The 24130-nt window shown below is 44.1% G+C and overlaps 1 protein-coding gene across 2 annotated transcripts in view; it reads left to right on the top strand.

Moving 5' to 3' along the window:
- The window catches only part of csmd2 (CUB and Sushi multiple domains 2), a gene marked incomplete at both ends in the record, with an annotated part of 212096 nt that overhangs the window by 173945 nt on the left and 14021 nt on the right, over positions 1-24130 (top strand). For both annotated transcript variants that reach the window (XM_079287579.1, XM_079287580.1), the window contains 16 exons: positions 716-904; positions 4133-4310; positions 5493-5638; positions 5738-5818; positions 6463-6576; positions 12186-12374; positions 12883-13029; positions 15298-15486; positions 16452-16637; positions 16809-17003; positions 17271-17444; positions 17564-17737; positions 18767-18940; positions 21307-21495; positions 21720-21893; positions 23080-23262. In XM_079287579.1, coding sequence (XP_079143705.1) covers positions 716-904; positions 4133-4310; positions 5493-5638; positions 5738-5818; positions 6463-6576; positions 12186-12374; positions 12883-13029; positions 15298-15486; positions 16452-16637; positions 16809-17003; positions 17271-17444; positions 17564-17737; positions 18767-18940; positions 21307-21495; positions 21720-21893; positions 23080-23262 — 2682 coding nt within the window. The remainder of the gene's footprint in view (positions 1-715; positions 905-4132; positions 4311-5492; positions 5639-5737; positions 5819-6462; positions 6577-12185; positions 12375-12882; positions 13030-15297; positions 15487-16451; positions 16638-16808; positions 17004-17270; positions 17445-17563; positions 17738-18766; positions 18941-21306; positions 21496-21719; positions 21894-23079; positions 23263-24130) is intronic.

Below are 24130 nucleotides of genomic sequence, written 5' to 3'. Positions count from 1 at the left end.
GGCTTCACTGCATATCTGTATGGCAGCAAGGAATATATTGCCCCTGTCTGCAAATGCAACAAGCACACAAAGTTTGTATTTTTTTTTTTTTTTCAACAACCAAGCCAGCAATCGAAAAGGTATCATTGTGCATTTACATAATTATGTACATTAGCATATAAATCAAGCATTATATTTGCAAATACCCCCCTCTTTGCAGTATTTGCATGAGTCATCTCCTACAAAGGGAAGCTATGATCCATAGAAATCAATTTATTTCGTCATATTTATATCCTGGCTCTTCAAGGCTCACTGCCTGCTTTGCTTTCCTTTCCGAGAGGAAGAAAAAAAAGAAGGAATTATTTACCCGCACTACTTCTGACGACTGCATCATGCTCCTCCAGCACAAGTCAAACCTGCTCCTGGCATCTTCTCACTCCTGTCTGAGAAGGAAGAGAAGTGAGTGGGAGGTTGAGCAAAAGGAGGAACAGAACAGGATCAGAAAGCAGGGGCATGTTGAGGCATATTCGTAAAGGTGTGAATTGATTACAAGCTTCAGGCAGTCACAGACAATGAGCATATGGGACCCTCTACCTAATGTTTTGTTTAACAGCATGTTTTAATTGTGTCTTAATGCTATGTGAGTGTTTACAATGAGTCTGATTAAAAGTATCTATTTCGGAAAAATGTTTAGTTAATTCAATAGACTGATGTACATGATGTTCTCTCCCCTCAGCTTATGAGCTACAGGAGTGCCTCGATCCAGAGCCTTTCCGTTACGGAGTGGTGGTGGGTGCTGGCTACAATGTGGGCCAGTCTATTTCCTTTGAGTGTCTGCCTGGGTATCAGCTCATGGGACATGCCATCCTGACCTGTCAGCACGGCACTACGCGCAATTGGGATCACCCTTTCCCTCGCTGCGAAGGTAGGGGTTGTGCGATTTGTCATATTAATATCATATATTTTGTCATATTAGTCTTCCAAACAAGTGGCCGACTACACTGCAAGTAAGAACATGACTTCCTGTTTAGAACGTAGTGAGCTATTGAGCATCATTCGTGCGAAGTGGGATAATGATTATCTATTATGAATAATGCAATGAAACTGAATTATTATCCACCATTAATGAGGCAAAGTATTCTTCAATGAGAATCAATACTGTGCTGAAGACGACTGGAGGCAAACAAAGGAGGAATGACAGAGGGGCTGAATTGAAAAGAAAAGTATTGGGTGCTCTTTCTTTTGCCTCGTCCTTCACCCACATTCTCACGCTCTAGCTGTCGATTATTCAATAAGGCTGGCAAAATTACACGGGGAGGTGATGGCCGAGGCACTGGAACTTGGAATGGGCGAGCAGGGAGATACATGCAAGTGAGATAGGGAGCAACAGAGGGAAAATGAAGAGGGAACAGGAGGGAATCGTATTCTTTCATAGCAATTTTCTTTTTTGTAGGCATCTTCAATATTCACATGACGTTTAAAGCTGAAAAATTATTATCCAAGAAAATGATACACCTGTGTGTGTGTGTGTGTGTGTGTGTGTGTGTGCGTGTGTGTGTGTGTGTGTGTGTGTGTGTGTGTGTGTGTGAGGGATGTGAAAGGACGCAAAGGACTAGGCCCACTTGCATACGCTTGTGTGATTATTTACTCAACATTTTTTAACAACCCAAATAGCCCATGGACTGAGGAGTAGTAATCCCACATGATTCATTATGCATCAACATCGAAGTCTGCAATTCGAATCCAATTAGCCTCCACTTTTTCTCTACTTCAGCAAATATCTCTGATCCTCCTGCCAGGTTTTTCTGCGTCATCTTAATCGGGAAAATCCTCATCTTATTGTACTCTACTTATATAATACTCTGTCCAAGGTGACTTTTTTGATATAAATACTGACATGCACGTTCTCGAGACATTCAGTGTTAAAGCGCTGCCTCTGGTGGTCACTCGGGAGAATCGTAGTTACATCGTTAACTCTCAATCCGATGCATATGCGATAGTATGGAAAGTTTGGTCGGTTGGTCGCCAGTTTACCCATTTACTGGAAGATAGTCATTGAGGACAGCAAATTGACAAAATAATATTGAGCTTATCTCCTCTCAGCTCACATGCATAGCTGTTATTACATGGCAGCAAACCATGCTGTTACATCTGTATTTGACCTACAGCCTGCTCTTCACACTCACTGTCACTGCAGGATTTGCACAGATTTTCTCTGAGAGGGATGAGAGACATTGCTTTTTGTTCCTTGATCTCCACTCACGTACTCGTCTTGGCATTATCATGACACAATGTTCTTACTATAAAGTGATATCACTGTGCCCTTCCTTTTTTGAGCTGTTTCTATTTCTCTCTACACTTAACCTTCGCTCATCTCTTCAATACATTCTTTTAATTTTTTTTTATCTCTGACCAAAGCAAGTTTTAAATAAACTGTTAAAAGAGAGAGTTGAAAATGTGAACAGTCAAATTTTGTGAGCCAGCAACACAGGGTCCACAGGGCTGAAGCAGACGGCTATATAACATGAACACATACACATAACCTGACACAGAAACAGAAGGATACAACATGCAATCTCTGCATTGGGAAAGATCATATGCCCATAGCCATCGACGGGTGTGCCGTTAAGCTAAATACTCGTCTGGGTTGCTTAAGATGCCTGCACTTCTGCGATTACCACTCCTTCCTGATTTCTCATGCTTCGCCACAGTGAACATGGGGTTTCTCCAAGGGCACCAGCGGGAATGTTAAGCTTCGTAATCGTTAAGTTGGTTCGAGCCTCCTGAGTTCCTGAGGAATGTTGGAAATACAGTTACAATTTCTATGCATGCAGATTGGATGCTGGGTGCAGGGTAGTGTGTGTGTGTGCGTGTGTGTGAGAGTGAGTGTTATTATGTATTTGTCAGGCTGTGCAGGATATTTATTTTACCTCAGGATGTCAGCCATGTGTGGATTTGTGGGGTTCTATAGTGTTGTCAGCTCTGACATAAACATGCTGTTTTATTTTTATTTATTTTTTTTAATATTTTTTATTGAAAGACACGAGACAATATTAAGACAATACATAGACATAACAACAAGAGGATGACAAGAACAGTGGGATAAAAGCCAGCAAATATCATATAGTCAGTGTGTGTGTATGTGTGCGTGTGTGTGTGTGTGAGAATGTCCTTGAGCCTTTCGAGATGGAGGGAAAAAAAACATATATATAATAATAATAATTTAAAAAACCAAACCAAAAAATTTTTTTTTTTAAATTTAAAACAGGTAAGTATGTGTGCATATGGATGTTCATGTACGTGGGTTTCAATTGGTTGTCCGGCAAGAAAAACAAAACAGAAAACAATAGTAAAAAAATACACAAAAAAAAAATATATATATACCGGTATAAATACTATACATATTTCAATATTAATAGAATGGGTGGTGTCATGTTTGCAGAAACATAGTAAGGGATGACCAGGTGCAATGGTGTTCTGTTGTATTGTATGTGATGGATGAGGTTCGATTTTCCATTGAAATATATTCTGTCATTAAGTTTCTCCAGTGTGCGATGTGTGTATTATTCCTTGTTTTCCAGTTCATGAGGATAGTTTTCTTGGCGATAGTTAGGGCCACAAGGAGTAATTTGCGGTTTGTTTTACTCAGATGTATTGTTGAGATGTCTCCTAGTAAGCACAGTGAAGGGGATAAAGGGACGAGGCAGCTCTGACATAAACATGCTGTTTTAACCTTTCCTGTCACTCAAACTCATACACAGATATCCACTTCTCATACACTAACTGTATACACACAACCTCAAAAGCCCAGTCCACACCAACCCCTCGCCTCATATCCACACTCTCTCTGTTCACCCCAGTGGGAAAGGGTTGAGGCCTTATCTGAGCAAAACACTCCATCCAAGTCCCCACTTGCTAACAGGCTTTACCGGCTAATCTGTAGCTCAGACAAGCACCTGGGCACTAGACGAAGAGTAAAGGAGAGGGGGGGGGGGGAGAGGGGGGGGGTGGGGGAGACACTGAGAAGCGAAGAGGAAGAAGCAGGGGATGAAAAATCCCCCTTTCAACCGATTGCGGCTGAATTATGGATGTCTCCTGTTGTATTCTTGGCCCAATGATAGATATACTCTGCCTTCCTTTCTCCCTTCCTCAGTGCCTTGCGGTGGGAACATCACATCGGACAATGGGACCATCTTCTCCCCGGGTTACCCAGAGGAGTACCCTAGCTCAGCTGACTGCTCCTGGCTGATCACTGTGGCTCACGGCTTCGGCATCAAAATCAACTTCACCCTTCTTCAGGTTCATGGGCCACACGATTTTATCACTGTCTGGTAAGAAATGACTGCCGCCAGGGGCTACAGATATGTGTATACTACATGTTATGTAAGGTGTGTGTCTATTTGCCTGACCGAGTATCAAGGGGGTAAAGCTTCCTTTCATCATCTCCATAATGCGCGGCTGGGCCTGCCATATGTTGCGACCAAAGACAGGATTTTGCATGCATGGCGGTTGCCAGTCCCAGTTGATCCCCTCTCCCTGAGACAAGCTCCAAAGGTCCCAGCTCTCAGCGAGACCGGAGATCTGACTGCCAGTCAACCTGGCAACTTGACGACCACATGAGAAGTCCACATGGCGTGGGGTGACATCTATGTGTAATGGCTTGGGCTGCTTCTCGAAATTTGTGTGAAGATTTGTTTTTCAGTGCATGTGGAGTTTATGTCAGTAGGTATACATGGCTAAAGTGAGCCAAAATGTCCACTTTTAGCGTATTGTTGATCTTCTGTAAACGGCACCCCACTGTCTTGATCTTTCCCAACAAGCGCATGCAGAGCCAAAATGGGGACTATCATGTTCCCCAGTTTCCAGTTACTACCGCTGTGTATCTATCCACTGAAGTACTGAGCCAAGGAAATGGGCCCCGTAATGGCGGCTTGGCCAGAGGGCTGTCAGGCAGCAGTCACTAGCCAGCCGTTTCCAGAGCTGCTTGTAATCTCCCATGCCCAGTCTGACAGCCAAAGACAGATGGTTTTTAAACTGAATGGTTGTGGCAGGAATCTGGGAGCTGGCTTAATCGGCCATGCCCACGCCAGGGGACTGCCAAGGCTGGGCTGCAGCTTCCAGAGACACTCCCATTGGATGGCAGTTAGCAGGAACAGCGCAATCCAGACCTGTCATGAAACACTCATCTGTCATTTTTACCTTATTTCAACATAATCACACAGAGCAGCCCAGAGTAATTGCCTCGGGTATGACGAAGTGAGCGCAGCTTGGTTATACTCTGCTGCTGGAAGCTGCTTGACACTAATATGGCATGCGGCTTTGTTTGGTTTTTCTCACAGATATGCGTCGCAGAGACTCAAGGTACTTTATGGTTCTCGAGCATGTGAGCATTTGAGCAGAGGCTGCTGACAGAATATCCTCATCGTTAATTGTCGTCACTTTACTCCAGTGAATTGCTCCAGTTCAAGTTTGAGTTGACCCGTGACCTTTTTCTTTTCTTTTTTTTCTTTTAGGGATGGTCCACAGGAGACTGTCAGGAAACTGGGAGTGTTCACTGATGGAGAGCCGAATGACCCGCCCAGTAGCACATCCAATCAGGTGCTGATACGTTTCCGCAGCAACACAGAGAAGGGTGGACTATTCCGCATCAACTATCAAGGTATGGAAATGACTCTCCTGCCCCGATCATTACTTCCACTAGACATCTTTGCACGTTCTGTGTTTGACTCCTTTCATGTCTTTGATACTCTCAATGAAGCCTACAGGCTGCAGTTCTGCCTGCCTCCCCCCATCATTCCTAACGCAGAGATCCTGATGGCAAGCAAAGAGTTTAAAATCGGTAGGTGGGGAAACTCTGTCACCAAAAGGCATATTCATCCACATGCAGCCACCCACAATCACTGCTATCTAGGCACTCCTGACTTTTTTTGTATTGGATGTCGATCCCGTCGTGACTTTATAATAGTTATTCCCACTTTCAATTCACATTTTGAATATGACAATTTACACTGCCCCAGGTTTACTGACTCCTATACTGACTAGATATCCCATAAGGCAATTGTACTGAATGCAGACTCAACCCCGAACAACAAAGGCCGGAGGATTTTGAGGCAGCATTATGAATGGATGATTGTGACAAAATAATCAGAAAGCCAGAGGGACATGAGGAAGGTGCTCTCATTCTCCCCTGTAGAAGACAATGGAGATTAATTCTCCTTATCTGTTTATTTGCATACCTCCTTGCCGCATTATTATCCAAAGACACAAAGGAAGCAACACTGACATCTATCTATAGGATCCCCAGTGAGGTTTTATTATGGTATGTTTTTTACTGAGACACACAATGGATCATGATTACTTCTGTATTGTGACTAAGGAGCCCTGGTTGGTGTATGAAGACATGTTAGCCTGGATTCTTGCCACCATCTCTGATCCCTCATGAACTGTATACTCTCCCTCCCCCCCCCATCTCTCTCTGTTCAGGGGACATAGTGCGCTACCGATGTCTTCCAGGCTACCAGTTAAGTGGAAACAGCATCCTGACCTGCCGGTTGGGGACACACTTGGAGTTCGAGGGGCCTCCGCCCTCATGTGATGGTAAGTGAATGCACTAGGCTTTGAAAACGTAACCAAGAAGAGGCAGGCTCTCTTTTTCAGTAAGGCCCTGTATACACTCACACGGTTGGCCACCGAGCAACTTCACTTGAACGGTTGGTTAAAGGTGGAGTCAGCGATTCTGGACGGAGATTGTTGATATTTGAACTCAACACCCAAAAAAATAACCCCCTCCGGATTTACCATACTGCTTGCTCTCACTGCCTTCCTCTTTGTACATCCATGGCCACTGCTCCTTTAAGGGAATTGCTCGAGAGCACCCTGGGGGAGGCATGGAGAGGCAAGCGCTGCTCTTTCACTGTCCCTGCCAATATTGATCCCGCTGGTCCTTGGATCAAACCGCCGACCTTGCACTCATGAGTTCTCCTTTTTCACATTTTGATCACGCTTTCCCTCTTACCTGCATTTAGTGTGTTTTTCTCATCCTGCTCCTTTACTTTTTATCTCCCTATAATTCTTTGGACTATAAAAATACTGTGAAAGGGTTCAGAAATGTCTTTGTGTTTAGTTATAGGCCTCTTTGAAACGTGACTGAATGCTGATGATTACTGAAGTTTGTTGTCCATATGCTGGTGCAATACAGTGTGTCTTTATGTCTGCATTATCTCCAAAAAAAATGTATATCAGCTGATCAAATAGCAGCTAACACAGAGGACACCATACTCATATAAGCGAGGATCTCTAAAAGTCAAAATCACACCAGCAGTGCAATGCACCAGCGAAGAAACAATCGGTGCAGCTGGTCAATGATGTGCTGTACATGCATTCTTTGCAAAAACAACAGCTACATTTCCTCTATACTACATATAAAGACACTTCATATTGACTACATGACAAGTCATTGTGTTACACAATTGAAACACTGTCTTCCTCTGCCAAGGGATCCTCTGTGAGTTGACGTTCAGCGGGGCTAGCCATGATCAGTTCACTCTAAACTCGTGGACTAGTTTGAGTTTTGCGTTACATCTGGCTCCCGTGGGTACACTTTCTGCCTGCAGTCATGGAGCCGCAGCTGCATATCAGTTTGGTAGCACTTTACATCTCTGTGGATGATACTTGGCTCCCATGAGGATGAGGGTGGCTGTTGTGGTGCCCTCTACATGCTGAGATATTGTCCTCCCAGAGGAATCAATGGGTGCAGTGTTCCCAGCACACCGTATCATCATAGCACTGTATGTTGTGTGCAATACTTTAGCTCTGGGCAAGAGACTGGGTGCAGAGAGGGGTCCCTCTGGTTTTGCTCAGCCACATAATATCATAAAAGCCGCATATATCCTTCATTCTATCACTAAAAATGTTTTTTTCTCCTCTGTCTTGCTCTGTCATTGGCCTTGTTTGTGGCTCACTCTGTTTTGCGGGTTAAGTGGTGGACATGGGAGAGTAAGTGGAGTTTGATGAATGCAACTAATTTGCAGTGCTAAATAGGATAAATATGCAAATGCTCTCAGCATGAGGTGAAAAGGGAAGAAGAGTTGGTAAAGGAAAGAGGGCAGTGAAAGGGGAAGATTTTGCGCTCATTTTAAAGACGTGGAACAAATATACCCAGGATACAGCGGAGACAAGTGCAAGTGAGGAAAATAGTGAGTAAGAAAAATTTCTTTTTTCGTCGATGAAGTTCTGCCTTTTTCCAGCTAACTTTTCACTGCACTCGCAGACATCTGCGGCCGTGACTATGTGCTTCCTGTATGTTCTTGTTTTACGTGGCCCGTTCATTTTTCACCTTCTGCTGAGAGACACTTATACTCGGGGACCAACAGTTCCACCATATTCAGTCTTCGTGCAAGCTGTCGCGTTGCCTGCATAGACAGACCCGGTTGATGGAGAGGAGAACCACAGATAGCAGAAGCTGAGGCAGTGAGAGGAAGTTGAGAGCAGGGAGGAAAGTAAGAAGATTGGTTGGGGAGAGAAGAGCGTAGGGTAGGAGGAGAACAGTTGAGATTACTCTGAATAAGCAGAATTCTGATTCAATCTGTCTGGAAAAATAGAGGAGAGACTGCTAAATGAGCAGAGAGGGATGGCGAGTAAGTGAGAGTCGGACAGGAGTTTAAAAGCGAGGCGAGACAGAGAGTGACTTCGTTGGAGGGCAGCAAAGAGACGACGTGCACAGCTCATTGAAATGCAGAGGACATGCCGGCTGCAGCTGCACCTATCAAATCACCACTTCTAGCTCTGACAAGCCCCCCCACCCCCCCCCCCCCCCCCCCCACCCCCGTGCGCACGTCTCGCTGCCCCCACCCGCCAACACACATACACTTTCAAATTGCACAAATCACACACACTCGCACATGTACTGTACAAACATGCACGCTGGTCTAGCATGTGTCTGGGTTCCACAGCAGTGGATGTTGTCATTGTAAAGCCAGAGAGCAGCACTGGAGTCCACGGGCGGTTCTGCAGCGTTGCTTGCCCCCCAGCGCCAGTATCCTCTCTCATCCTCTGCACTCCCTCCTCCCTCACTCGCCACTTCTCTCCTCTGATTCACGCGCGTCAGACTTCTGTTCTTATGTAACACACATGATGCCCTTTATTCTCTGTTCTTTTATTTATTCATTCATCTCTGAGGCTGGTTCAAAGCAGAACACAGTGCAAGGTATTTACACATGTTTAGGTGTCGATCAATACCCAGAGCTGCCTTCTTTCTTTCTCCCAACACTGACAAACAGGCCAATGGATAAAAGTCACCACTCTTGTTTTTTTTTCATTGTTTAATCCAGATAATTATTGTCAGTCACGATGGCAAATGGGTTTAGCCTGTCTTGTGTTTCCTGCCATTGGAGCAACCAGTTGATTTGTGCATTATTTGATTTCCCTGCTGTTTGATTAAACTGGGTTGCATTGGACCCTCAGCCCCTTAACTACATTTGCGCTCTGCGACCACGGGGAGTTCCAGCATCACACACACACACACACACACACACAGTGCAACCGCATCAGCACAAAGTGTTGCTTGAATTCCTTATTGAAACGCAATGAGCTCCGATCCCAAATCCCTGTGTTTATCCCCCAGACAGATGTCTGGTTAAAACCTGCATAATCACCCATCACATTAGATTCACAGCTAGCTCGCTTTCTTCATCCCACTCGGCCCCTTCGCCTCTCTCCGCCGATCTCCTTTTTGTTCCCTAGATTATGTTTTTGCCCTAGCCCCCTTCTTTCAGTCCTACAGAACGGATTACGGCTGCCCCTTTTTTTTCCTCATTATCACCCCTGACTTCCCAGAGTTGTTAGGGCCTGATTCACGCTAATGCTTATGCTGTGGCCCATCCCCTTCAATCAGCTTGTTATTGCTCTTCAGCTTATGCTAATTAAATAGCAACATGAGTAAAGACATCTCAACAGCGCCGCAGCACTTCAAGCTTGATGTGTTGCGGATGTATGCGCGTCCACACTGTCATACTGGAGTGCACAAATGTTCACGTATGGATGCAGATGCACATCTGTGCTTGTCTGCGCGGAAGCCTTCCCACGGCATTTTTTTATTGGGAGGCTGTTGCATACTATAAACAATTTATACACAGACAGAAGGGATGCCTCACAGAATGCTGTTCCTGCTACCGGCTTATTCCATTCCTTGTCTCATTAAAGTGAAATTTCATTTTGAGCCCTATCAATGTTGATCTCACCTTTTGTGTTGCTGCCTTTTTCCAGCTGTCAGCTGTAACTATTCAATAAAGGCATAACCACGTATACAGATTCTTGACCTAAGGTAAACATCTGCAGATATATATATATATATATATATATATATATATATATATATATATATATATATATATATATATATATATATATATAGTCCTACTTCTAGCTACATTTTATTGGGATTTGCTGCTACTGTAATGCCAATATATTGAAAGGCAAAAAAAAGTTTGACTGGAACCTGCTTTATTTTAACATGCCTTGCCTGCGAGTGACAGCTTACATGACATTATCTGACATTTCCTGAGGCAATAAATCCCACCTAGTTGACGCGCCAAGCAGAATAAAAAAAAAATGCTCCGGATTATTTGCAAATGCTGTTGAACCCAGGCTGTCTGCCAGAATGTCTTTCTTGCAAATTTAATAATCTCTTCCCCTATGAACACACAGAGAGAGGAGGTTAGAGAGGAGGTTGAACAAGCTAAGAAACACCCACACACACACACACACAACGGTGCATTGACAGAAACACACAGCCCAACCACGTACACAAAAACAAGTTTACACATTGTCCCACAAAGGCGGCGCTGCTGGAATGTGATTGGGAGCATTCATTCTTTCACTCCTCTAATGAAGGACCTGCAAGTGCCAAGTGCTGTCTTACCCTGAGGCAGAACAGGCTCAAGTATTCAAATTGTGGCCAACAACATGGGCATTTACACCCCCGGCTAGATTTCCTGCTGCACTTGGTCGATAAAAAGACACACACACACACACACACATCAAATATGTCATGCAAAAAACACCTGATCACGTGCACTTCGAAGTGGTTTTTAATCACATTTGCAGCATCTTGGTATGTGTTTTGTTATTTCTGCTACGGATGTAAGTAAAGCCTCTGGCTGCTGTTTAACAAGCGCAATATATGTTTTTAGTTTTTTCTGAAATGGTCTTTTGTTCATTGTGGAGCTCTTATCAAACTGCTTTCACTGTTCAATCAGTTAATTCCATTATGCATGCCAAAGTAGGCCTTCAGGATTCTTTGCGATATATAGGAAGCAGTGATATACAATAGAAAACAGTTCATTTCTGAAGGTGGAATGTTTACTTTATGTGGGTTAATGGTATCTTATTCAGCTAGTACAACTCATGTATATATTTTTGTGAATTCACAGTCCCCTTCTTCAGCACTCAGCCCTATCAGGTGAGCCGCAAAAACAATAGGAAGGGAAATAAAACTATGGGGCGGTTGCATTGTGACGTCGTTCCAGCATTGGCTTCCTGTCATGTTACAGTCCGTTTTTTGGGGGGGGGTTGCACTGTGTGTGTAGAAGCTCACCACAGCAAAAACGCAACAGACAGGAGCGCCATGTAACGTCTGATAATGATTGAAACCACTTGGAAATGTCAAAGGATGTCATTGAGATGGCCATTAACAATACACCAATGGCAAGGGGGGGGGGATTAGAAGAGCGGATGGATGTGGTCCGCCCAGACCTGTCACAGCAATAGGACTTCCAGGCAGATGTGAGCATTAAGCGTGAAGTTAGCATCACATCTGTCACATACTGACAATGAGCAACGAGGAGGGAATATGCCCGTGGCTAGTCAGCAATATTACATAATGTACAGGCCGTTTCTTGGACTGACTTAGCATGGACAGCTTTGTTTACTGAGGCAGCAGCAGGACCAGGATGACAGTTAGCTTAGATGTGCTTTTAGTCACATTGAGTTGCCCTCCAACAACAACATGGGTCTAACCCATCCAGTCTGTGCTTCAAGGTAAATTGGATTCACTAAAAACAATGAGCAGCCGTGATGAGTTACTTTCAGTCTTGAAAACACAAACGGAGAACAGCAAAACATAAGCAAACCATTATTCTTGTAATTGAAATTACGGTATAATTTTCTTCTTTTTTTTTTTCATCTCTGCCTTTTATTTCTCTCAACAGTGACTTGTCCCATGAATGAGGTGCTGACAGCTTCCACAGGTGTCATCATGAGCCAGTCACCAGGCAACGGTTTCCCCCATTTTGAGTCCTGCTCCTGGGTGGTCAAAGTAGAACCTGGCTACAATATCACCTTCACGATAGAACAGTTCCAGACCAGCCGTCAGTTTGATGAGCTGGAGATCTTTGATGGTGAGTGAACACATGTGTACCAACATATACAGTATCATGTCATTTAGTGAGCAGCATTATGCTTATTTTGACAGACAGCAACTCTGCCAGTCTGCCTTGAGAAAGCGGGGGTCGTACGCACTCGTGTTCCTGTTTAGTGCTTTTCATCTTCTGCCGAGTGGAGGGGAACAGACGGTTGCTAACCTTGGGGTTGCCGAGCCAATTATGGAAATAAATCTTTGTTTTCCCATAATTAGGCGTAACAAGTGTAACAAAATGGAAATGGATCAGGGAAAAGTATATCAAAATACAGACTTTAAAACAATCAATCCGTACCAAATGAGAATTTCTATCAATTTACATTTACAGGGAAAATGCAATTTAAATTACTGTTTCGGATTCAAGTGTGTCTATGATGCAACACAATGCATTATTTTGAAGATGCAGGAACAGTGGCGGTTTATATAAAAGTATTCGCGCTCTTATTCTTCTGCGGAAATTAAATCTTTTTCTCTTTTTCTCAATCCAGGTCCATCACGACAGAGCCCTCTTCTGATTACCCTCAGTGGCAACTACTCCAATCCACTGAGCATCACCAGCTCCAGTAACAAAGTCTACCTGCACTGGTCCTTTGATCACACCACCAGCCACAAAGGCTTTCGCATACGCTACTCAGGTGAGTCAAGACAAGTCACACGCCAGCCTAACGACTTTTTTAGATACAAACGTCCATTTCGAATGGATTATCAGAAGCTACTTCGAGACATTGTTGTGCATTAGATCTCATCAGAGGTGCCTTTGGTTTACTATGCCAACAAGACCAGCAATGTTGCTGCCAACTGCAGCTGAAATTGCTCGGAATAAGACCCATCTCCATGACAACCTACCGGGGGCGGCAGGCATCTACAGCACTCCTTGCTCTGCAGCACAGGCCGGGGAATTAGTAAACGCTGTTTTCTTTTGTGTATTGCTTGTTATTCTTCTGTACTGTCCTGTTCCCAAGGAAGATCTGCTGGTACACGACACCTGCATATCTTGCTCTGAATTATGACTCTGTAAATATTTGAAAGGCTCCCTCCGTTCTGTGTCAACACCACTCAGCCAGATTGACTAATCGTCTCTCTCTCCTCTCCGTGGAGCTCTGTCTCCCCAACCGGATGTTCTGTCGTTTCTCTGCCCCTTTTTTTCCCGCCCTCTTTGCCATGATGGATTTTGCCACAGCAGACTAAATGACAGACGGACTCAGTGATGGCTGAGAACTCTCGAGTTGCCGTGGTCAATATGGAGTTGCCTTCTGTACTACCTCGGTCGGGAGAAAGAAACAGATGGCACAGGCAGATTCATGTATTCGGCTGTGTCCTTCATCAATCCATCTTTTTATCTCCACCGGCCGGTCTTCCATCAACCAACTTGCAGACATCTCCTCCAGCAACCCGCCATCTTAGTTTTCTTTTCCTTCTCTCCGTCCGTATCGTCCCTCACTGTGCCTCCGTCACATCATTTAGTTCATCTTTTCCAATCTTCAATCAACCTCCAATCTGCCTGACTCTGTCACTATCTTCCTCGCTATCTTCCTTATGCTCATATGTCTTTTTTCTGTATGTCACCGACCCCCTCCCTCCCTCTTTCTCCTCCTCTCTATTGTCGATTCCAATCCAGTCACCTGCCGATGTAGATCTTATTCCTCTGAGCTGCAGGGCTGATTGCAGTGAGACAAGCTGTATGCTATAATAGGCAGAGGGAGGGATGGAGCGAGGAACGCAGAGAGAGGGGCAAATGAGTTAGGCACAGATAGGAGTGAAGAATTGAATTCAAGGGTGGCTCGGAAGCTGCCAGTCACAGTGACTGACAGGAGGAGGCCTTGCCAAGGAAAATGGATTAGCTCAGGTGGCGTTTTAAATGTGATTGCATTCAAGCATTGGGTTTGTGGGTGTTCTATTCCTTACCTTTGTGAGGGCATAATTGAGATTTTATCCTTTGATGATTGTGAGGTGTTTCAAACTTGAATGCTGTACTTGACCAAATGTCCAAAGTTTGAAGGGCACCAACTGTGTATCATGTAGCATCTCGTAAGTGCTGAATGAATGTGACAACGCTGACATGGCTTTAAGTTTTTACACTGTAAAGGAGTTTTGTCTGATTGCATAGCGCTAAATATCCCCGCTGGCTTTAACGAGAGGCCATTTTCATTATTTTTATAGAAGTGTAATGTGGTCATAGTGATCAAGGGTAATAATGGATAATACGTTATTTTGTGTCCATGGTCCACATCCATTTTAATCTCTCCCGACAATGTGCACAATTTTCTGATTCTCTTAGCCATGTTCTGTTGCATCATATATATATATATATATATATATATATATATATATATATATATATATATATATATATATGTCTTCAATATTCCTTAAATGTTTTCACAATGTGTGTTCTTGTGTATTCTTCAGGACTGTTTGTGTGTATTGATGTCATGTTATTGTGAGATCTGCAAAATGCAATTCACGGGATCTGTTGTTGGCATTTGGGATCCACATGATTATTGCAGCCACCAATTTAGTCTACCAACGAAAACAGATACTTTGTTCCTGTTGTTATGTATCTATCACTTTTATGATCCTGCTCTGCTGCCGCTAACAAACTCCTGTTTTGCTTTGCAGAACATTAGTTTCCTTTCATACATTTTTCTTCACTCTGCAGTTTTTGCCTTGAAGAGATTGCATTGTAGCGCTTATATTAATACATCCTCCTTTGCCACGTCAGGCATGGAAGACGGATGCAAAAGAGATCGGGGGCTCTGTGCCATTGAAGGCGCATTAATCCTTCTCCACCTCAATAAAAACTTGCATCATCTTGCATCTTCTTGGGATTTTATGCCTGTTGCACTCAATTTTATCGGTATGCATATTTATGTCTTTACCTTTTTCTTTTCTTTTTTCCATAGTGGCCTACTGTAGCCCTCACAGCAACCCTGTAAATGGCACAGTGCACAGTCTTACAGGCAGCAAACTGGGCAGCACCCTGCGTTTCAGCTGTGACCAGGGTTTCCGGCTCATTGGTCAGAGCAGTGCAACGTGCACTCGGACTGCACAGGGGATCTACCAGTGGACTGCACCAGTGCCACTTTGCCAAGGTAAGGACCCAATCATAGCAGCAGGTCACGAGTAAGGAAGAGAAGGTTGGAAGTTGTTAAGAAAAACAGATTAGATAGACCAGATTTTTTCTAAATATAACAGCTGGGCAGGATCATTTCACATTGATAATACAAATCAAGCTGTCCAGGAATTTTGATTTTCGTCAATGTCATTATCATTGCGACTGAGCATTCAGCATTTAGAACATTTTTTTTGTTGCAAATGTATTTTGTAGGTTCAGGCGTTGGGATTTAAGTTGGTTGAAATAAAACATCACTGGATCCGTGTGCTTTGGATCAAAAGTATGATTTCAGCGCCATCACAAACATCCCCTCAGCCTCAGGCATGCTTCAAGGAAGCTCACTTCACCATTCCTCAGATTCACTCTGAAGATAACTTTGACTCAGATTCATGATATTTGGTTTCCCTCAATTAAATTGTTTTATATGTTTATTTTTTTATTACTTGATTATATTGTTTCATTTTTACTAGATTTTAGAAAGCTGTGATGCTGTTAAACCATCTTTATTCATTCCTAATTTTAGTAAATTCTCCATTTATTTGTGTTCAGATTTTCCTTTATATGCCATCACAAACGCATCAAATCTAAAAGCTCTACTTCCACAGTCTCCAACCAGAGTTATTAATAGTATCAGCTGAAGCGAAAACGGAGCAGGAGGGCTGCCATTCAATGCCTGGTCAAGTCTGTACCAGGTGTAATCTGCACATGAATTGCATGAGCTCTCTTGGTTGTTTACTATTTTGCAGATGGCAGCCTGAGCTAATGTTTACTGCACATCATTGCCGGCTCTGGGAGTGTGTTTGTACAGGAAGCCGATTGTGAGCTAGACACTCTGCATGCAAAGATGGTTGTTAAAATACACTTTGCTACCTGTGATTTCATTCGACCAACCAACCGTTTTTTTAATCTTACCTTTCCGCCACACCCCTCGTTCCCTTCTAGTCACGTCGTGTGGAATGCCAGTGCCTCCGGTCAATGGCAGTATTGGGGGGCAGGACTTCTCTTTAGGAGCCAGGGCCACGTACCAGTGTAATCCCGGATTTCAGATCGCCGGGCCTGTCACCACCTCAGTGATCTGTCAGGAATCTGGGAGGTGGAGCCCCATTGAGGCCCCACCCAGATGTGTTCGTGAGTATTTATCTTTCTGTCAGTTTATTTCTTTGCAGTATTATCAATTGAACAAACTCTTAAAACTTGGCCATATTTAAGGTGTTCCCAAATATTCCCGACAGTTAACTGGTACCAAGCACATACAAATGTGTAATTGAATCATGTTTGTTTTATCCTCTGACTTTCCAGCGGTGACCTGCCCTGACATAGGCCACTCTGCTGTGGAACATGGGAGATGGAGGCTGATCTATGGTACTCAGAACCAATATGACACGATAATGATGATCATATGTGACCCTGGATATTACTACAGGGGACAGAGGGTCATTCGCTGCCAGGCCAACAGCACCTGGAACTACCCAGATCCACGGCCAGTCTGCGAGAGTAAGTGTATACTGCACACCCCATGGTCTCATTTTCCCAGTTTCTTGAGTTCACTCCCTCAAAAGTAATTTACCAAAGCATGAATAGTTATTGCATCCAAATGTATTTTATTCCACTGTGATAATTAAACAGCCGCTAATCTTCCAACCAGAACGAAATGACTGGAAGCCAATCAAAACCATTTTCCAAACAAAACAAATCAGTGTTGTTGATGATTGTATTGTGAACCTATGGGATTGTAACACAGGATGTTGTTTCTTCATTCAGTCATCTCCTGCGGGGACCTTGGGACTCCACCGAATGGCAACAAGATTGGAACACTGACTGTGTATGGAGCCACTGCCATTTTCTCCTGCAACACAGGATATACCTTGGTTGGCTCTCGGGTACGAGAGTGTATGTCCAATGGGCTTTGGAGTGGAACACAGGTCCAGTGTCTAGGTGAGAATCCTCATCACCCAAAAATGAGTACAACTTCATCAAGTCTTGAAATTTGCCTCAAATTATTTTCGAAACACTTACGTCTGACCGTTACTCTTTTCTTCTTCACTCATCCGCAGCTGGCCATTGTGGCTCCCCGGAGCCCATCGTGAATGGACAGATAAATGGAGAGAATTATAACTATCGAGGCAGCGTTGTGTACCAGTGTAACCCAGGATTTCGTCTCATCGGGGTGTCGGTGCGAATCTGTGAACAGGATCACCGCTGGTCAGGACGTACTCCCGTCTGTGTCCGTAAGTGCCAACAGAACACAGTGACTTGAGTAAAGCTATGAGTGGTGTAGTGTATAGTTAAAGACTTAGATTCGCAGAGGAGGGCTTAAGTCTAATATGTCATACGAGGAACACTGGTAAGATAGATATCTAAGAAAAGCAAATCACAACAAAGTTTCCACTCTTAATTGTGCTTATCGATACTTTTGTAATGACTGCAGACATTTATAAGCTAGGGATGCTCTTACCAGGTCCATACCGGCAACCAAAATACACTCTAAAAGCCGCCATTATTCCAAAATGACACACTACTCCTCTATAGAACAACTCAATTGACACGATTATTTTTAATAGAGGCCCGTGGCAAAAATAGGGACATGCTGTCAGTGCAGCTGCAGCGGGGCCTGTGGCTTCAGAGTTCATTACTCAGCAGTTACATGAATTAAGGGGCGAATTCACAAAGAATGAATTGTGGCTGCTGATAGCATTTCATGAATTGTGCATCATTTGCAACCGCTATCTGCCCCCTCTCAAGGTCCAATTCACAAAAGATAGAATCTGTCACAAGGCATAACAAAACTAATTTGTATGTGGCTTTGAGCTGACCCCTTATGCACTTAAATTAGGCTACCATCAACTTTCTGAAGATGAATAACATTAACTGCGTGTGGATATTAGCGCTGATCATTGTGCATTTAACAGTTTTTGAAAAGAGGTTTATTTAAAGCCATATTAATGCACATTAAATCATTTAAATATGTGCATATTACAGGACCACCAAGAAGCTATTTGCTTGGCAGAGCAGTTAGCCGTGCATTTCACCATTTGCAGGTTCTTTAATTCTTTTTATGTGCAGGTTTAGCATCCGCAAAAGCCGGAGGATTGTGAATTCGACCCTCAGTGGAGTGTCCGTATAGTTTTATTGTTGTGACATTAGCTTTTGTAACCCAGGCCCTCCATGTTCATTTATTTGATATCAAACCTTTCGATTTTATTAAACTGCTCAGCAAATGTGTAACCATGGTTTTCTTTCTCCTTGGACTCTCACAGCCATCACGTGTGGTCATCCTGGTAACCCTATCTTCGGTACGACCCAGGGAACCCAGTTCAACTTAAATGATGCCGTGCGCTTTGTCTGCAACACTGGCTATGTTCTACAGGGGGCTGTCAAATCGACCTGCCAGGCCAATGGGCAGTGGAGTAACGCCCTCTCCAAGTGTAAAAGTAAGTGTCAAACAGATGCCAAAGCTCATCAGTCAATGTATGTATGACTTTTGGAAAATCTCATTTACCAATAAACGGAAGGATAAATGCAAAGAACCAGCATATGAAATATATGAACCTGATCTCTGTGGATTATTGCGAACAAACTAATAATAACTGATAAGACAGAACAATTTATCAAATCATTTTCGTAATTCTAAAATCGTTATGTGCATACATCTCTTTATATACAAGTACGAGCTAAATGTTTAAATGCATGATCACAGCACAGCTAGATAAGCGATGTATAGGCGTAGCATAGCAACCCTCACATTGGTTTGTCTTTATATGTGTCATGCCATGTGTATAATTTGAGAGGTAAATAAACCACCGTCATTGGCTTTTTACAGACCTCATGAGTGAGGGCATTTTCAAAACGTGTGCTCGTTTGCACATACTTGCCTGTAGGGCTGTGGTTTTGTGTTCTTATCCACCTGTGTAGCTAGGTATTAAATTACGTATTGTAATGTGCAAGGTCATATGTTATGTGACCGTAGACGACCCCAATCATTGAGATGACGCGCAGAGACACCCTGAGGCAGAAAGAGTTTAAACGACCCATATTAGGGGAAATTGAAATGAAAAGCCAAAGAGAAGCCTGGATTATTTAATTACCGCGGCCTCAACCATTTGGTCCGTGGAGGTTCCGGATAATATTTGATGTTGATGTAGGTTTTGATGGCACATTATCATCGCTGTTCATGTGGAAACATAAGAAGCTTAGGGGTGTTTTTGCAAATCAGATTTATCACCTTTATTACAGCATTCTAGACATTTGTGATGAGGCGCGCTCTCCTGTCTGCCATGTACTTCCTCCTCTGAGTGGAAAGCTACAAATGCTGGGATGACATCCACTTCATCCATCGCTCCTCAGCTAAGCCGAACCATCGGCTTTTTCTTTTAGAGGGAGATATAGTGGTGGATAGATACAGAAGGCAGGAAAAAAGGTACAAAGTAATGATTTCTACGGTCCAGATTTTAACTACACGAGTCTATAGGTCCATCAATTATGCAGGGGGCAGGAGAGCACCACCGGCCCAGCCGGTCTCCTAGCCCCCTCTAATTACCACCAATTTGAGTCACAGCAACAGAGCCACAACACTGCCTTCTTTGGATGACTCGTTTGTTTATTTGTCTTTCAGCGATAGAAAGCTAGAGTCACAGGACAGGAAAAAACAAACTCTGACGCACCACTTACAGGGCCGCTATTTGGAAGGAGGCCAGGATGAGGATCGGTTGACTGGGGTCGCCACTTCTGAGAGGAAAAGAGATGAATTACCTCAGCCCATCTTCCTCGTTCACTTTTATTCTTCTTTTCCTTTCATCCTTTCGCTTCCTCTCTTCGGGTCAGCACTCTGCTGGAAGGAATACATCATAATAGGTTTTTGGGGGGTGACGTAGCTGTGCTTGGGCCAACTTGGGAGCTTTTCGGCACATTAGCATACAATGGGTTCATTTTGGCAGTGGCAAAGGCACACTCATGGGGCAAGACTGGCAAGGCAAACTGGGGCATAATGGCTGCATGGATAGGGTTTTAGAAGCAATGAGAGTTTTGGCATCATAGTACATACTTAGTTGTGGTTCACAGTGTAGACTAGACAGCAACTGTTACTTGCTGTATTCTGACTTTATTGTGGCATCGTAAGCTTTTGGTTTGTGTCTTGTATCTGAGGCTCTCAAGATGGATTGGTGCTGGTAGCAGTCGTAGCCTGACATTCAGTTATGAATTTTAATACATTCTGCACCATCAGGGCCTCTTCCTCTCTAACTCTGTTCAGCAAACCCCCCCCCCTCGATGCTTTTCGCTCCACACTCATCCCTCATTCTCCCCTTCCCTAAGTCTCTCCATCTGGTGCTAAACTGACATGGTGCCTCTTCTCCTGTGAGCTCCCCATCCATCACCATCTCCGCACCACAGCGGCCAGCAGGAGACTGGCTCTAATGAAGCAAATGTTTATTTCCGGAGTCTGCCTCCTACTTCATTTGGATTGGGGTGGATGGATGGATGCTGAATGAGTGGAAGTAGTAGATGAGGAAAGGAATGGACAGAGAGAGTAAAAGCAAAAGAAAAAAAAACTCTGCTTCTGAAATAGGAATGCTCCCTGTGTGTGTGATTGTGATAGAACTATATTAAAGTATATTGAATAATATTACAAAAAACCTAGCCACATGTCTTTCTTGCCATTAACATTTGACATATAATCGTCAAAGAGCATTAAGTAATACTTTCCTGGTTAAATCGAGCCTCAAATGCTTACACAAGATGCATCTTTCTTTCTTGTTCCTTTACTCCCCCCCCCCCCCCCCCTCTGCTTCCCTTTCTACAGTTGTGAACTGCACAGAGCCGGGTCATGTCGAGAACAGCATTAGGCAGATACTGCCCAGCGGGCCGCATCGCTACAGCTTCCAGACCACCGCGTCGTACCGCTGTAACCCGGGCTACTACCTGCTGGGCACCAGCTCCATCTCTTGTCAGGGGGACGGCACCTGGGACCGCTCCCTGCCCAAGTGCCTGTGTGAGTACCTCGGTGGTTGGTTGTTGGTGGCAGGACAGTAAAACTGTGTACATTCCTCAGTTATTCAAAACAAATATCCATAAAGCAAAAAAATGTGTTGGTTTTGCGTAATCCAGGCAATCTTTTCAATATGTGGTGTATGTATCCCTTTTTCACCATTGCCCTCGCAGTAGTTCCACGTGTTCATTGATTCTCTCTGTCATCTCTCTGCTCTGATTGGACAGTGGTGTTGTGCGACCGCCCCAGCATGTCTCCCTACGCCCAGATCTCAGGCGACCGTCGGACAGTAGGCTCGGTCATCCGCTACAGCTGCATCGGCCAGCGTAGCATCATCGGCAACACAACGCGTATGTGCCAGCTGGACGGCCAGTGGAGCGGCTCGCCACCACACTGCTCCGGTACGGGAAACGACACCCAAATTGACTGTCTGACAGTTCGGAATGATTGAACTGAAAACAGCCTAATTCTGTGATCGCTTTCAAACCTGAGCTGAGAGAACCAGCACATTCGATCTTTGATATTTGAAAGTATGTGCTGGTGTAGCCCCTTTTTTCTCATCCTCTTTCTAGCTCCGTGCTTGTACTACTTGCTTTATTCAGATGTAATATCACCTCACACCAGAGTTTAAGTGTTTGGGGAGGAAGCTGTTCGCGGGCAAAGTAGGTGCACCAAAGATGGAACTGCCTCTCTGATCCATAGGCCCCAAGGGCAGAGAGACTGTCCTCTATAAAACTGTTTTAATCTGCTCATATTACACTGAGGAACAGGGGCGCCCACACTTCAGCTGGGTTATGAAGCACTCTAAAGACATCAGCCCCCATACTCTCTCTCTCTCCCCATACAGCGATTTGCCTCAGAGCTCCTGGCATCTCTAATACACCTGAGGAAAGCCACAGGGGTGTCCACCACCGATGCAAGTGTACATAGACACCGATGCAAGCACATTCACACAGATGTGACAGGAACATGGACAGTCACAGAAGCACACCAACTAGCTCGCACACAGACCCACAAGCCGGCAATATAACAGCGTGCTGGCAGTTTAATGTCACAATTCATGACGTTCATATAAATTCGGGGGATTGCTCGTGTTCTCTCGACGGGCAATGAGCACAGCCTTTTTATCATGATTCTCCAGACTTTCGTAGCTGTGCACTTTTGAAGCGATATTGACCAGCGCCTTGTAAAATGAGAAGCGAGAGCAGCACGCAGCAGTACGCAACGGCTTGTGAGTGTTTCAAATGGAGAACATGGAATTATGAAGCCAATTGCAAAACATATGTTGCGTCAATGGAGTGAAAAATCACATCTTATTGCACATTTTCTGCACGTTGAACAAATAGATATAATGAAGCTTAGTGTATTTGGGAGGCTTATCGCTCCTTAGCGTGGTCGGAGAATGGTATTTTGCCTGTGTTATAATCCTAATCCGAATCCAATTATCATTATTAATATTAATATTGTTATTTGTATGTAGAAAGTACATTTCTAATCTGTGTATCCACATGAGTCGTCATGAATATTAGCTTTTTTTTCCCGCTACATTTGTCACCGAATCTTTTGTTGTTGTTTTTATCGCTCCAGGCGATTCAGCCGGGCTGTGCGGAGATCCAGGCATTCCCGTGCATGGAATCCGTCTGGGGGAAGATTTTACAGTCGGCACTGCTGTCCGCTTTAACTGTGAGCCCGGCTATATGCTGAAGGGTTCTCTGGAGAGAACTTGCCTGACTAATGGGAGCTGGATCGGCACCCAACCTGAGTGTCATGGTAAGGAATACACTTATGGACTTGAAGTGTGCGTTTTAGTTGTTATTCTCTGGCAAACATGGACTGGTCGATGGGGGTGATGGAACCCAGTTTCACAATCAGGATCCCACTGCTCAGAAGGTTTTTATGCCAATGTGCTTGGAAGGAGACTCTGGCCAATTGTCAGATTTTCGTTTCTGGAGGATGAATAATGACTTCAACCTTGCCTTGTCATCCGCTTTACCCTCGCACAGATACTGGAGGGGTAATGGCAGTTCTGCCTCTAATCTGCATGTGTTGTCCTGTGCTGTTAGCTGTGTATGCATACTTGCTGGTAAGTCAAGTACGTTCGCAGTCTGTGTTGTATTTCACAAAGCCTGTGCGTAGTGACCAAAAGAGTACAACCGTTTAGTGATCTGGTGAGCAGCCGATCTGAAAATCTTGTTTATGTTTTGTAAAGACCGAATCACAAAGCCCCCCCCCCCCCTTCAGATCTAGCTGATCTAAACAAACCCCACCACTGAATTGCACGTTATAATCTTGTAGATTGTAGATTCATACTGTAGTCAGTGATTGTGTGATTAGCTGCTGCCTTTGCAAATTGAACGAAAGGCACATTGCACATTTGCATGTGCTTTGTGTGTGTTTGCAAAAAGCGATTGAGCGAGAACGAATGGGAGAAATAACAGAGGATGTTTTCTCTGTTGATCAAACCTCGTAAGGCTTTTGATTTTTTTTGTTTTGGCCGTCTGCAACATTGCATCCAGTCTGCTGCTGACACCGGAAAAAAGCAGATTCTCCTAAAGTGTAGTGAGTGCGTCCAATCGATCTGGGTCTCAAGGCCCTACACTATCCGTTATTATTGCTGAGACCGGACAAGGAAACGACA

Source organism: Melanostigma gelatinosum (assembly GCF_949748355.1).
Source record: "Melanostigma gelatinosum genome assembly, chromosome: 17".
NCBI classification, from domain to species: domain Eukaryota; kingdom Metazoa; phylum Chordata; class Actinopteri; order Perciformes; family Zoarcidae; genus Melanostigma; species Melanostigma gelatinosum.
The sequence above is the reverse complement of the archived record's forward strand: the minus strand, read 5'-3'. Positions and strand labels throughout refer to the sequence as shown.